The sequence below is a fragment of the Clavelina lepadiformis genome, chromosome 5 (genome assembly GCF_947623445.1).
Source record: "Clavelina lepadiformis chromosome 5, kaClaLepa1.1, whole genome shotgun sequence".
Taxonomy (NCBI): Eukaryota; Metazoa; Chordata; class Ascidiacea; order Aplousobranchia; family Clavelinidae; genus Clavelina; species Clavelina lepadiformis.
This window is the reverse complement of record NC_135244.1, coordinates 21531711-21547797: the sequence shown is the minus strand read 5'-3', so window position 1 is coordinate 21547797 and position 16087 is coordinate 21531711. Positions and strand designations below refer to the sequence as shown.

Sequence of the window (16087 nt, the reverse complement as noted above, 5' to 3'; positions counted from 1 at the left end):
GGTTGTTACAATCCGAGAAGTATATTTTCAGTAGATCTGATCCCAGTTAATATCCTCGCTCATATATTAAATAATAGATAAGCTCATGTGTTCTTTATTGAAGGCTGAAACCTCAGAGCTCACGACTATTAGTAGTAAAACAGCAGAATCGTAAACTGAATAACAAATGAGCATGCAGCGATTAAAACACTAAGTTTTTGCACAAAACGCGAACTAGCTTACGAGCGCCAACCAACGACAAATTAACAATACTTTAATGGCCGCTACAATGAAGCTTGCTGCCAAAAGTCTTCAACGCCAGCTTGAAACAAGTAACATATGACATCATGTACAATAACGCAATATACAGCAGTAAATATGTTAATGTAATGTTGATATCTCATATTACATTAAGAACGAAAGCTACATGATATTTTTCACAAGAAACTCAAAATATTTTTCCGCTACAAAGTTGATTGCATAAAAGTTATTAGAACACTGTCGCAGGCGATGATTTGTCAGCTTGCATGGGATTCCTTGCTCTGTATCAATTTATACTTAATAGCCAGTGACCTGGTAATAAGTCATACTCCAAGGAAATGAAAAGTAAAAACTCCATGTGACCGTTAAAGAACTAAATATTGAGCCAAATAAAGCACAGAATGTGTGGATGTAATCCGATGCAAGTTCCCAGTAACACGGTCGTACACTTTCAAAAAATCGTTGAACAAATTCATGATGAAGATAAAAACGAAATACAGTGATGTCTGCAACAATGAAAATGTTTCACGGTAACAATGGGAACACACAATAAAGCTTTCTTGAAATGGAACAAGAGTTTGCTTGAAATCGTGAAAATTTGCGGTTCAGCTTTAACAATAATGACTTTTTCTTTAATTTTGTCACAGAATATGAGTTTTTATGTCATAAGTTTCTTACAAAGTTTCCTAATTTTTCAAAACAAGAGTTTGTTTGAAACCGTGAAAATATCACCAAGCAAGGAACATTTTTGTCGAGTGCAATTCACCAGTGGTAGACGGCAAGTATAATAGAATTGAACACCTAAGTTAGAGAAGCAAGTGTACAGTTATGCGTGAGTTTCAATGTCAGGTTGTCATGAGACGAGAGCTTTGTTGCGATAAAAGGAAAAAGTTTTACTATAATGACCGATTAAACAAATAAAAATCTTCTTCGCAACTAGCAAGATGTTGCCTTTACATGACATGAGAGGTGATCTGATCGCCGAAAGTACGCATATAAATTTATTCTAATTCTCAAAAACTCATTTTATCAACCAAACAATCTTTACATCAGCAGAAAATAAAGTTGAAAGAATTACGTCACGCGACCTTTGACCGCTGTTTGATCTGTTATTATTGCACAGTTCAAATTGTTGTTAGTACAACTAGTATTGAGTGCAGGAAGCCAAATTTAGAAAATGTGCCGACATGATTTATTCTATAACCAATAGACCTAGTTAATCGTTTTCTAAAAAGTTTTTCACAAACATCGGTTTGTACCAGGGCAAAGTAAATTACTATTGCGTCATCGTTTGCTTGCTTAGCTGTCATTTGCCACCGTTTGACGTCTTAAACAAGAAATTAATGTAATTATTACTCTATCGTTCCATCAAACAAATTAACTAACTTATATAAGCATTAAGAATAGATATTGTAAACATTTTTGTGTCCAAAGCTAAAAAGTTCAACAATAACATTGAACAACAACGACTTTGAATATAATGTTAAATACGCTGTAACACAGTGTACTCAATCAAAAACAAAGTGAATTTTTTGCTTTGTTTCATCTTTTCTATGAAATCACACAAAAGAAAACCGCAAAAGCAGATAAATTGCATTTGACATTTCCAAACCAGTGTGATGTGTATTGTTACTCTGGCTGTTTCTTGTGGATTTCTTGTTGATGAAGAACGTCTAGTTCCCTCAACTCTTCACGTGACCTTACTTCGGTTAAAATGCAATCATAGCATGGAACCAAACCATACAAAGTGGGATTCATTTTTTGTGCCAATTAGACTGAAAAACGAGCGAAACCGAAAACGTTCCATTCAGTGCGTTTACGTTTACAATCTCATTGCAAACCTTTCTGAAGTCACGACGTGTTGTTCGGGGCAGATTGGTCTTGTTCGCTCACCACGCTTATTGTCATGTAGGCACCATACCGTTTCCTATTGGATTTGTTGATGTTTTAAACTTAAACTACCACTCGTTTGCATTTGAGAAAGACGCCCAACCATCCTACTGGCGACTAGAATAAGTCTAAAACTAAACAAAGTTATCAAATATTCATCCACGATTAATAGATCGTTGGACTAAAAAAGAATACCTAAAATTTTTGTAAACTTTTGCTCGCAGTATTTAAAGATAAGTGATGACGTGTAGTATTAGGTAGTATGACGTTAGAATTCTTCTTGTTACTTTAGGTGAATGCAAGGTGCCTAACCAAAGTGACGACGTGGTGTTGGCGGTTGTTATACCTTCGCCATGTAGTGTGTTGTGTGGGCTTGTGGCGTGGAGCTACACGTTCGGACGCAAGTACAACCACTCGCTGATATAACGCACAGAGATAAATAAATAAATAATTGACCGCACAAGGGGTGAATTAACAATGAAGAGCTTTCCGTAAATATTTGATCATACTATAGCAACGCTTCACCTTTGTGGTTACTGTCGTCATACACAAAGCTGTAAAAGTCTTTGTGATTGTACTTTCAAAAATCTGGTAGCAAAAAACATTTTGCTTCTGTCTATGTAAACTTGTAGCCTATCGATCAACTACAAGTACTATGATTACGCAACCGTATTTAAAAATGTTTAATCGGTGATTCCTTAGAGAAATGCAGGAATTGATGAGACTCATCTAACAAGTCAAACAAAGTGAATAGCGATTGTAATGATGTTGTGTTGTTAAATGTTATGATTTCTTTACTTGGGTGACTTCGACTTTCCTGCATTTTTCAAAATGTTTCTGGTCCCCAAACCTAGCCCGGAGTTACAAATTTTGAAAATAAACGACTTTCAGCAAAGTGAAATATTGGTTTTGATGACGTCATTGCTATTCAAATTTCGTTTTGTTGATACCTGCTTTCAGAAAGATGGAATTTTTTTTAGTGAAATAACTGTTTTATTACCTATAGCTTTATTTTTGCCATCACATCGGTCACAACGCGACCAAGTCTGTTTCGAAATTTGACTCGACTTAGTCAAGTCATAGGAAAATGTGATTCTCGACTCGAACTAAGGCAACGACTCCAATCCTTACTACATTGATTTTCGGTTTACTAAAACAAATGTAGGCTACTTTAAAAAAATTATAAAATTAAATTCAATTGTGTGCTAACAGAAATGTTTTCAAAGTTTCTCGTGCAAAACTTGCCCTCAAATTTGCTGAAACCTTATTTATTTATGACAAAACAAACAATGCTTCACATTCTCATATCAGTAGAATGAGTTAAGTCCATATGCTTACGTCATTAATCAAAACTGATTAAAATTGAAAGAATTTCACTAAATGCAACACATTTATCTGCACACAATGAAAAACGACAGCAGTAAATCAACCAACCGAACATATAGAGATTAAGTTACAGTTAATTCATCGTAAAAGGATGAGCCGAGAAGGTGCCTAGGCACTGCCTACTACGTAAAAAGATGATAATTGGAATAAACGTTTCTTTAACCAACGAACTTTCGCAAAAATGACCAAACTCCAATAATTAAGTTTAGAAGATAAGCGCTTGTGGGGTCAAATGCGGCGTCGGATTTTCCTGTCTACAGAAAGAAGCTGTAAGTGACATCGGATATGAATTAATCGCATTGGTTTGCGATTAAAATCTATTGTGGTTGTGAGGAACTGACACACTCCACCAATCTTTTTGCCTGACTGATTCTGGAAACCAGCATCGTTCGTATTCGTAATTAGACATGTACGGTGGGAATTTGGGTGATAAATTTGATTAAATGCATTGGCCCATTTTCGGTTTTTTAAATTGCCGAGTGAGCTAGTGTTTCATCTGTGGGAATCAAGTGTTGATTAACCGATTGATGAAAGTAACGTTAAATGATGCTACGCTACTTGATACCAAGTTGTCACCGTTGTTTTCTGTAAACAAAAAAATTCAGTTAAGTTATTTTATTAGCAACGGACGTAACTTAAGTCACTAATGCTAGAATTTTTAAGAAAAAATTTTCGGACAAAAATGGAGAAAGTTTTTTCCACTACCATGCTTTAAATAAACGTTTTCCATTATCAGCTATTAATTTATACTGAACCAGACAAGAAAATCACAATATGCAACAAAATAGTATTACCACTGCAACATATATCGTTGTAACAATTATCATATAACGAAGTACAAAGAATGAAAAAAACATAACTTGGCAATACAATTTAATCTTAGCGTAATTACTTACAACACAAGGTTGTGCTATAGGCAAAAGATTAACCAAAAAGTATCTCATTAACCTTTGCAAGTGGGCAATGTATCTAGAAATAGAATATTCTATGGTTTTTGGGGACCGAAACGGTCTTTTAAGTTTGTCCAAACGTCTCTCAAAAATTATACTTTTGCATTGATAATAAACAACTAGTCTTTAAAATTTGCGGTCTCTAAAAATTTCCTAGTGGTCGCCAATGCCAAACCTGAAAAAAATAACACTGAAAACACATATTTAAATTAAAAGGAGTCATTAAATAAAACAAGAAAAAATACAACTACAGTTTTTATGCTAGAAATAATTCCTAGAAGATGTGCAGAAATTATTGTCGATGGCAAGAGTTCAAGTATAACGCAAGCCACACAAAAACATTTTCTGGAATTTGATATGAACCAGGCGTCAAGATAGTAAGAAACACTTCTGCCAACTTACACCAGGAGATTCATCAACCGCCTTCCGTAATATACGTACACCTTCTTCAGTCAACTGGCAGCGGAAAACATTCAAAAAATTAATATTTTTCACACACTTTGACAAAGATTTTGCACCTTTCAATCCAATTTTGTTTTCTGCAACTTGAAACATTATCTGCAAAAAACATCCATTAATATGATATTTAAAACAACTAAGTTAACGCTAGGGTATAATTTAAAAATGGCCAGAAGGATAATTAATTTTTTCAAAAAACAGACTATTGATTAAGCAAGTAACTTTTCGAATGAAGGCTTTGTAATTTATTGCCAAGGCCTACTGTTTCAGCAGAATACGGTAGCAGCTCGGAGTGTAATAAAGTGCCCTACCTTTGAGGTACCACTCTATTCTGTTGTTGCTTTCATAACACTATTCACCTTTACACGGTTCTTCCACCATCATCTTTATCAGGTAATATAACAGGGCAGACCCTGTACCACCTGGTTATGTTTATTGCCAGACTTACTGTTTGAGAAAGTTTTTCGATTGCTCTGGACATGTCTTCTATTCCTATGTGTGTTATCCCACATCCTGATAATCCAATTCATTTAATTTTATGTAGACTTCTAGCAAGAGCTGCAGCACCAACATCGCCAATGTCATTGTCCCAAAGATAGATTCCTTCCATCTAATACATCAAATGTCATGACATATCGTAATTACTGTGCAACCACATTTCTTAAAATGACGTTTTAACTAAACCACACACAGAACATCGCTGTTTACCATAAATGCAGGTTATTTCGAATCACGAGTGTAATAAAAAGTTCACTTTAGGCATAATAACTAAAGCAAATCCTAATTATCGCAAAACCAGTGCAATTATGATTACAAATTAACATGTCACTATATATTCAACCAAACACACTCCAAGTCTTACTGGTTTTGTAAGCTGCAGAAGGCCATCGGATATGAATTCGGCACCTTCTGCTGTTATACCACTATCAGGGATATAGAGTTGTTTAATATTGCTTAAGCAAGTTGACAAAAATTGTGCTCCATCATTGTTGACTTTTGTCAAAGAAAAATCAAGATCCACCATCTGGAAACAGCAAGCAGTAGTAATAACGACTCTAACCTTGTCACGCTACATAAATCTACTTGTTTAGATATCTACCATAAGTGCAGTTAATTTGTTCAAATATGTACGATTGTTGGAAAGTTTGTTGACAAACAACTTAAACAAGCAGCCTATGGAAGATCTAGACCTGATGTTCTGGCAGACTCCCGATTACATCTGATAACGCTTTTATACCAGAACTCGTCATGTCGCAGTTTTTGATTTCCAGATGCTTCAACTTGTGCATACATTGAGCAATAGCTTTAGCTGCACGATCTCCATCTCTCACACCAGCCACAGAGAATCTGTTGAACTAAAATCAAGAGTATCTTTCAAAAGTTATAATGTAAAAAGACCTCAAAAGATGAATAAAACATACTTTTATGTGATGCGTTGAAAAACATTATTAAACAAAATCATCATTTGATAAAAAAATGTTGGAAATTGATAATTGTTGTAATGACTCAAATCATTGACTTGAATTGAGTTGACTCGAGTGACGTTTTTTGATGACCATACTTGACTCAAGTCAAGGGTTCTAAATGATTCAACTTGACTCGAGTCAAAGTCCAGAATCACTCAAGTCACGTTATGACGATTGTGAGAGATTAAAAGAACATTTTATGTAACAAAAACGAAGCATTTTCAAAAAAAAATACTCTTCGTAAGAAGTATCCAGTAGACTAATTTGTAGAAAACTATGACCTTATAGCAACCATTTTAACGCAACACATAATGTGACGTCAAAACAGTTTTTACGTTGAAAGGTATTGACTTGACTTACAATTTACATTGACCCGACTTGACTTGAGTCAGAAAAAAATGACTTGGTTACAACCTGTTAATAAGGTTTAAAATTTGCACTTAAAATTTTATGGTACTTACAGTACTACAGCACTTTACAAATTCACAAATCATTTCTACACCGGCGCCAGTTGAATTTGAGCAACTGTAATCCAACTTCAAGGCAAGATCCTCTAAATCACAAGTGAAACAGATTGGAGATGTTTGATCAGGATTTTCATAAGATAGAAAAAACTGTTTAGGTCTAAACTGATTTATCTAAAAAAAAACAGATCATTTCACATAAAAATCACAATATACAAAACAGAAAAGAATTCCGACTAATTTTAAATTTAATTACATACTTGACCTACAGACCCAAAGGTTGGTAATATGTTTAGTCAAACATCAAATGTCATGTGATTATTATACATACAAAGTGGTATTTAAACTGCTTTGCTTTTTTCAAACACAGGAACCAAGATGCTTTATTCAGACATGCATTACCTGAGCTTTTCTAAGAGCAGCAGTAAAAGTCTCAACTCCCTTTTCTGTGAACCCACAGTATGAAACAAAAAGTCCTTCCAATTTGCTCAATGAAGAAGCAAGAGAACTAGCACCTTTGTCACGAAGCAAGTTCGAACCGAGAGTAAGAGATTTCATCTACGTACACGCAGAAGTTAGTCAGCCATGCAACAATACCTGTACTTTCTAAACACTGAAAGATGTGTTCTTTACTTGTAAATATATATAACTGAACAAGCATGTATGAAATATAGACTATGATGTGCAGGCAATTATAGAAACAATTAGAAAATATTTTCAATTAGTGCCAAACTTTACAGGAGTTTTAAGCTGTCGAAGTCCATCTGATAAATATTTTGCACCAATTGCTGTTATTCCACAGTTTGATAGATCAAGTGATTCAAACTTGCTCAAATAAGTTGAGATAAATCTTGCTCCATCATCACCAATTTTTGTATAGCTCAATGATAGGAACGATAACTAAACATATGAAACCATGCAGTTTCACTTTCTATACACAAGTTTGAAATACTTGTACTTACACAAACAATGCATAAATCACAGAAGCCACACCTGCTGTTGTGATGGATCTTGCAATGAGCGTACTATGACTTTTGCATCATCACTTGTCATATCGCTGTTAGATAAATCTAAGTGTTCCAAATGTTTTAAATTATAAAGAAGTTGTGCAATAGCAGTTGCTGCACAATCTCCATATGACAGTCTTTTAAATGTGACGTTTTCAATCTGAAAAAATATTCAGACCAATTATTTCAATGAGCTGGAAAGCTTTAGAAAACAAAAAAGTTATAAAATGTTTATAAGCAGTAACCAGAGCTAGGTACGAGCACAAGCAGTTTTGAGTGCGTTCCATTTTGTAGGAAAGACCTCGAGAGTAACGCTGTTTTTTAAAAAAAAAAACAAACACAAAAACGAGCGCGTTCTCGTAATTCACTCGTCATCCTTGTTTTTTTGCACCAACAACATTGCAAATGCACAAAATGGATACAAATGGTTGGATTTTTAAAAATATCAAGTTTTGGAGTGTCTTATGACTATACTTCTATGAAAGTGACTGTTTTGAGATTAAATTTATGCACAATAAATCGCAAAAAGTTAATGGCGAAAAGTAAGCATTACAATACACAACACTAAGCACATCAGAACTATGTGATGACAATTAGATATAAACGCTTCGTTTTTTAAGTTGACAACAATGGTCAATGATAGGGAGGCTCACACAGATGAGCCAAGTTGTCATCATAATATAATAATTATAATAACATTTCTATAGCGTCATATTTTGGTAAAAAAAAACTAACCACATATAACGAATCATTTGAAAGTGAAAAATCTTAAATTGTTAAACATTGTCATCTACAATTGTAGAAGATTCTTAATACTCTACTCATCTATCACCATTTTTGACAGGTGTGACAAATCACAAATCTTTTCAACATCAGAAGGCATAAAATACCTTAGCATTTACAATAAATAATGACAAGTAATTATCAGGCTAGAGTTAGATACAAGCTTTCACTATGGATTTGCGATATAAAAATGCAATTGGTTTTTGAAAATGCACCAAAGTGAAAATATTTTGTAATCGCTAAAAAGAGCGGGAGCGTGGTACAATATAGAATTTTGTCTCAGAAACTTGAGAACTTGAGAAACTCACAAATCAATTCAACACCAACTCCAGTTATGCGATCACGATGGTAAGATGTTTTCTTAAGAAGAATTTCCATATCACATGATATGGTAATTAGACGATGGGATGCTTTCAACGGATCTTGGTAACTTAGTTCAAGCTTCTTCATCTATTTATAAAATGTAAAAGCAGCCGTGTAGATCATGCACTTTTATTGGACTTATTCAACCATGTTACTCTTAATTAAACTTGGTAGCTTTTTAACAAGTTCTATATTTATTGCTCTACCAATTATACAAGAAAAAACAAATTCTAACTTCGTTACTTAAAAAATTTAAATAGGATTTGCTCAAACTGTTTAACTTGCAAGATATTTTTTAAAAAGCCAGAGTGATCATCTTATAAAAATGCTCTTATCTAAAATGCTTATTGTAGTTAGCATATACCCAGTATAACGTGCACAAAAAATTATACACTTTTTATTAACAAAGTTTTTAACAAACACTAGAGCAGTTTGCATGTATCTAACCTGGTATGTTAAGTTATTGTCTATTGTAACGTTTATTCTCAGACTGAGTGACATTTTTGTATGACTTAAACCCGGCGATGATTCCTCATCACTTATGTCCAATGTTCCCTCTAACTTCTCACAAGTCTGAGCAAACACACTAACTCCCTGAGAGGTCCCTTACACCACTGTGAGCAACATCAGACGTGCGCACTGTGGACATTATTATGCGTTTATTTTATTTTCAATTCAGGTTGGATTTTTTCCCAACATCGCATAAATGTTTTTCGTAGATCGTGTCAACAGTGCGCATTTGCACACGCACGCAGTTTAGAGGGAACAGTGCTTATGTCCCAGTTACTGAGTCTTTGTGCAAGTTCCGTTTGTTATACAATTTTGTTTTCGTTTTTGAGTTTTAATATAGTATTGCCCAGATTTAGAACTATCTACCAGATCCACTGAAAAGTAGCAAGTGTCAGTAATGCTTTGCCCAAAGGTTTTTTCAGTGGTATAGCGCCACTGAGTATCAAACATGAAATACGAGCAGTGTTTAATGCGAGACCAGTGCACAAACCAGTCCCCTACTGAGCTGACACTGTTTGAGTTGCATGTATAACTTGCACATGACAGGTCTACAATATTCCTTGTTTTACAAACACCTACAATCTACTTTAACTGAACATACGGTTGTGTCTTTAAGAGCATCAGCAAAAGCTTTAACTCCTTTTTCTGTGAATCCACAACCTTTAACTGCAAGTTGCTCCACTTTACTCAATGAAGAAGCAACAAAGCTTGCTCCTTTATCCCCAATTGAATTGCAAGAAATATCAAGACAAGTCATCTATAACAAAAACGTAACTTTGTTGCAAAATATTAACTTTTAGTGCTACTTATCATGGACTGTAACTGTAAGCCCACATCTTGTGGGAAACAAAACCCATAATAGATTGCCATCAACTATGACATTTCAAATTTGTTTTTTATATGTTATAAAATATTTAAAAAACAACACATATGATCATATAGTAAGCTTGATGTTGAGTTACATATTCTCTTAAAAATACAACACATTAATAAAGACAGCAGGTACAGGTTGTTTGAGCGGTTTAAGTCCTTCTGATATAAACTCGGCACCATTTGCTGTGATGACATTTTCAGCAAGATAAAGCTTCTTTATTTTCCTCAAACAATTTGACAGATATTGCGCACCAGTGTCACCAATCTTGGTTCTGGCCAAATAAAGCTCCGATATCTATCAAACATAGATGAAAATGTCATAAAGAGTAAAAGAATGCAATAAAAGGTATTTACATATAAGAACATGTAGTGACATTATGTTAACCATAAAACATTGTTGCTAATTCATTTTCAGGTTCACCTACCAACCTACCAACCTTACCAGTCAATATCACCATTAACATGAAATCAGTTAAAGACCACTTACATAACAAAACAGTAACAGAAAAAAATTAAGGCCTGATAAATTCCAAATCACGTTGTAAGTAACAAATACGTACAGGAGCAGAGAGTTTACACAATCCTTCAGCTAGACACTCAGCAGCATTTTCAGAAATGTCACATCCATTAAGAATAAGACACGTAATCTTGTCTAAGCATTTCACCAAGCTTTGCATCTTTGTGAGATCAAGATTTCCTTTATTGCAAGAAACTGCAGATATCTGTATAAATAAGTAAAACAACTTTCAAAATTTTAAATTTCAGAAAATTCACAAATGGAAGTTGAAAGATCCAACCCATAGAATTAACAATAAAAGCCAAAAATGTTCAAAAAATTAAAAAATAATTCAGTTGTACCATCAAAATGCTACCAATGGAAGACATCTTTTCAAAGAAGTGTTGAAAACTGTCTTCAATAGAATTCACATGAAATTTTAAATCAATAGAATTCTTCCTCTTGCTCAGAACATAATGAAAACTGGTGATGTCACTTGGGAGCAAATCTCCGCCGATAGCTATCATAGTGGGCAATTTTTCGGCAATTTCTGGTGTCAGATCTTCATTCTGAAATTCATATACTAACGTACATAACTGGAGAAAACTTTTCAAATCAAAGCTTCTTTTCATAGAATCTTCAAGATATTTTGAAGTAAAATTCTTCAAATATGCCATTTTTCTCGCAATTTCATCATCATTGGGAGCAAACATGGTGGGAAATATTTCTTCCAACTGCTCACAAACATCTTGACAAAGAATTCCAAACATGAACTTGGTCACCATCTGCCACCAACTGGAGCCAAACTCGTGGAGGTGTTGCTGAAAGTCCTCAAGAGGCATGAACAAGATAAGGTGCATGGCGGATAAAAATTCTTGCCATATCATATGAGAAAAAAAGAAAACCTTTTTCCCTTCAATAACTTTGAAACGTAAATTTGACCTTTTGCCGTCAACAAAACTATGCAGAAAACAATCCAGGACCTTGTTGATGTTAATTCCATTTTTTTTAAGATCACCTTTTTTGAACAGCAACATTTTGTTCACAAACCCATACCAAGCTAAGGCTGGTATCTTCTTAAGTTCTTTCTGCATCTCTTCAGAATTGAGATTTTCTCGAAAATGAGAAGAATCAAGGAATAGAGAAAAGGCTGAAGTCATGATCTTAGACATTGTACAACGACTAAGTTGGTCACCTCCACTGCTTAAAAACTGATGAATGCAAAAACAAACCAGTTGGCAATTTACTGGTACATAGCAGTAAGCAAATATGTCAGGATGATTTTGAAGATAGGTCAAAACATCACTGTAAGATTCACCACAAATCTCTTTGCAGAGTTTATGCTGTGACTCTTTACTGAGACCAAGTATATTTGCCTTAAATCGTGGCCTACATTCATTGTGAAGATCATAAAACTGTCGCGGCCTTGAAGTGACATACTTTTTAGCATCTGGAAGAAGTTTACCTTGCAAAATATTCTTAATAAAATATTCTGCCGTTGACTTAGCATATTTGGAAATGTTAGAAGGTTGGGAAACAAAGTTGATATCAGCCTCGTCTAGACCATCAAGGATTATCACAACATTGGGATTGTTATCTAACTTATCAAGGACCTTATCTCTTATTTTCTCTTCTTTGATGTGTGAACTATATTCACACGAAGCACTGCTTAAAAGCAGTGGAAGGAAAAAGGTCTCCGTTTTAAAATCCATGTTTCGCACCGGGATATAAAAAATATACTGGCACTGACAATCATACATTTGTGACTTTTCTTTAAGCACTTTTTGGACAAGAATTTTAGAAAGTGTTGTTTTGCCAATGCCGGCCTCCCCGAGAATTCCTACAACATTTCCATGCTTTCTAATGTAATCCTGCTTGGCTGATTCTGTCTTGCACTTTATTTCTGCTTCATTTTTAGCTTCTTGTTGAGCAAGGGGCCATAATTGTTCTAAGGAGAGGTTTCCTTCAATTGTTTTGTACATTTTTTGAAAATCTTCTCTGCGATGATGATGTGTTGTTTCATTTGTGATAGAAGGCTCGTTGGATTCAGCAATTTCAAGTGACACCCAGTCAATGCTATGGTCAAGATCAACAACTGGATCGATGGTTTCAGAAGCATTCTTTGTTGCTTCAACAAGCCTTTTTTCCAAATCCTTACCTTTTAAAAAATAAAAATAAAATATTTACAAATTCGGTACTATAGTACCGAATTACTGTACCGCGGTACTTTTTCAGTACCGATACCGGTACCGACGGTACTTTTGAAAAAAAGTACCGAATCTCTGCAACGAATTACTTTTTCATTTTCAGTCGGAACTTCAGTCGGTCCCGGTACTCGGTACTTTTCACATGATAATTTCAAAATTTTAACAAGTATGTTTTCAAAAGTACATGTTAAATAATCCTTAATACTAATTTTAGCATCTGTCGATTTTTTAAGCTAGAAATGTCAAGTAAACTTGCAAGCGATTAACATCACATATGTTTTGACCTGGAACAATCTTTACCGGGGGCATAATAGCAGCAAACATTGCATTTGCAGCAGCATCTTTTACACAAAAAGTAGTTCAGTACCAAGTACTGACAAATTACCAACTACTTTTTTAAAATAGTACCAAATACCGGATTTTTTACATTTTTTGCCAAGTACCGGTAACGTTACCGACAGTACTAACACACTTTAACACCTAACACACTTTTTGTCTGTTCTTTGATTTCAAAAAAAGAATTATAAAATTAATTTTATCTAAATGATGCCCTTAATTTGCATCTTTATCTTATTACACGTAAGAATAAGGCGATTCATCAAGTTCAGTTTGAGTCCAAGTTGTATTCATATCACAAAAACATTGTTAGGAATGCGATTTATTCAATCATTCTTAAAATACTTAGTTAACACAAGACAAATATTCCTACCACTGGATACAAATCTGTATTAAACCTACATTATTTCTACTTAGTTACAATCTTGAGATCAAAGCAAATGTCAATCATATTTCAACAAACGGAAAGCTCAAAAAAACATAATATACTTACACAGTTCATCAATGTTCACATTTTCAACTATAGACTGATCTGTAAAGTTGTTGTATTTTTAGTACAATACAATACAATACACATTAGCATGTTGACATAATTAATTATTACATACTTACTAAAAAAATCATAACTTATAATATCATGCGAAGAACGGAGACTGGTATTTCTTACTTGTGATCGTAACTGGTCCAGAATTCATTATAACATTAGAATTAACTATGTTTGACCCTTGAATTGTGGTGCCTGTGCATTGCAGCGGTATACTTCTTTGGATCTAAGTAAAAAATGAATTAGAAGCACTAATAGCGCTGAAACCTAAATTGTATTCTCACTAATTCTTAGAAGTACATTGTATCAGATAATTGCAAATTGTATTGACAGAAAGCGTCTTAGATGTTGTTACTATGCAGCAGTGTGTAAGGTGCTATTCTGTCTTGACACTCACAATTTTACATGTTTTTGTGCTTAGTTTACATCTTGGAAAACTTGCTGTCACTATAAGTCTGAGATTCCTTTCAGTAAATTTAAGCAAATAAAATTCAGATTTTAGAGGCCAAACAGTCATATTTTTATACCTGATGATCCATTGCTTGTGAGGTTTGTCCTTCATTATCTTGTCTTTCAACATCCCTGTTGGGAAAAATTCTATTAAGGCGGAGTAAATGAAAGTGATAAAACTACACACAGAAACAATGAAGAAATTATTATAAGTGCTTTACAGTTGTAAGTACAAAGACAGCCTAAACAAGTCCAACTAATTCCGACAAAATAATATCACAAAATATTTGTTGCATAACTGTTCTTGTACATTTCAAAGTGATCAATACCATAAATATTAACCTCTGTGATCCAGTATCAAGCCTTCTTTGTTCCTTAGCATTTTCATCCATGTTTAAAAATACATCATTGTTTGTTTAATTCTGACAAAACTAATCGTGTGTTTTATAAAACTACAAAAACAAAAATTGAGCTAGTTTTCAATTACCCGTACCCACATTTATACCTGTTTGGAATTTAATTTGGGATATTGTAATTCAGTGTTTACCAGATTTGAGTTCTCCTTAATGACGTCAGATAATTTCCTCGCTTGAACTGGTGTGTCACATATAAATACTGATGTAATGTTTTCAATCGTTCCTTTTCGTGTGATCGATTTCACTGGTTACTACAGCGCTATGTAACATTCAGTAAGCTTTGCCCGAAGGTGAAAACCTTTGTGTTATAATAAATAAAATGGGAACTTTATAATTTAGTAATTTGTATAGACAGAATCAAGCAACTAACAGCATAGTCACGCAAATTTGAGAAATGAGAACTCATCCATCGAAGCAGAAGTAAAACAAGTTATCAACCAACTATCGTCCTCGCTCATATTCAAACAATTACCGCCAGCATATGCGGTCTTTATGACGGATGAGTTCCTTGTGTAATACTTCACACGAGTATAGTGCACAAGCGAATTATTTCTTTGTCATAGTACATTATCTTACAATGTGCCAAGCATAATATTATTTTTCAAGCTTTTACTAGGCTTCAAAGCTTTTTAAAGATCCTCCAGTTCAGTATTTTTGCTGCCGACTGGAATGTATGGCATTTTTTAACAGAAACTCCTGCATGCAAAGATGCAAATTTTGGTGTGATGGCGTTCAATCAAGCTTCAATTTTTTAATTTGATTATTATAATTGCCATTCAAGTAACCGGTTTTTATTTGTTTATTTTTTATAGATAAACATGAAGATAAAAAGTTCGGCGTACATTTTGACAAACCTTGTGTGTGCAGGTGCCAAATTTTCAATATGACGTATGCCAGACTGCAGAGTATGGCAAGAGCACACCCAAGATTTTTTTTCCAAAGCGCCATTGCACATCAGAACAAATCGTGTTTCCAAAAATAAAACAAGAGAATCACAAACACCGGCCAGCCTTGGGTCACGAATCGCAGTGCATACCAGCTGCTTCTTTACATACCAGCTGCTTCTTTGCACACCTGCACACCGGAATTTTGCCTCTGCACTCCTGAGATCTCGGCGAAAACTGTCATCCTCTGCAGACCGGTGCTCGTGGCCCCCGTAGAACGTTCCTATGGCCCCCCACGGGGTGGGACATTGGCCACCAGTTGAGTAAACCTGCACTATACTGTAGCTTTTGACACTTTGTAAT

At 34.5% G+C, this 16087-nt stretch overlaps 3 protein-coding genes across 6 annotated transcripts in view; all 3 read right to left on the bottom strand.

The window, feature by feature from the left end:
• Positions 1-16087, bottom strand: part of LOC143459118 (uncharacterized) — a 239056-nt gene that overhangs the window by 80512 nt on the left and 142457 nt on the right. The window lies entirely within an intron of this gene.
• On the bottom strand, positions 3374-7382 carry LOC143460551 (ribonuclease inhibitor-like). The gene is made up of 7 exons (XM_076958115.1): positions 7258-7382; positions 6853-6944; positions 6116-6280; positions 5788-5949; positions 5374-5535; positions 4869-5024; positions 3374-4101 (listed from the first exon to the last, which is right to left on the bottom strand). Exons 2-5 carry the CDS (start codon positions 6883-6885, stop codon positions 5452-5454), a joined length of 444 nt encoding a protein of 147 aa, XP_076814230.1. The 5' UTR covers positions 6886-6944; positions 7258-7382; the 3' UTR covers positions 3374-4101; positions 4869-5024; positions 5374-5451.
• The window catches only part of LOC143460550 (NACHT, LRR and PYD domains-containing protein 3-like), a 41560-nt gene continuing 33095 nt past the window's right edge, over positions 7623-16087 (bottom strand). For 2 of the 4 annotated variants that reach the window (XM_076958113.1, XM_076958112.1), the window contains 10 exons: positions 14502-14556; positions 14098-14200; positions 13924-13962; positions 11250-13045; positions 10952-11113; positions 10525-10686; positions 10120-10275; positions 8954-9095; positions 7818-8022; positions 7623-7755 (listed from right to left, as the gene is read on the bottom strand). In XM_076958113.1, the coding sequence (XP_076814228.1) occupies positions 8018-8022; positions 8954-9095; positions 10120-10275; positions 10525-10686; positions 10952-11113; positions 11250-13045; positions 13924-13962; positions 14098-14200; positions 14502-14556 (2620 nt within the window). In that variant the 3' untranslated portion in view covers positions 7623-7755; positions 7818-8017. Of the gene's footprint in view, positions 7756-7817; positions 8023-8953; positions 9096-10119; positions 10276-10524; positions 10687-10951; positions 11114-11249; positions 13046-13923; positions 13963-14097; positions 14201-14501; positions 14557-14766; positions 14877-14971; positions 15379-16087 lie in introns of those variants that run through there. The other 2 variants (XM_076958111.1, XM_076958114.1) reach the window with 2 other exon arrangements.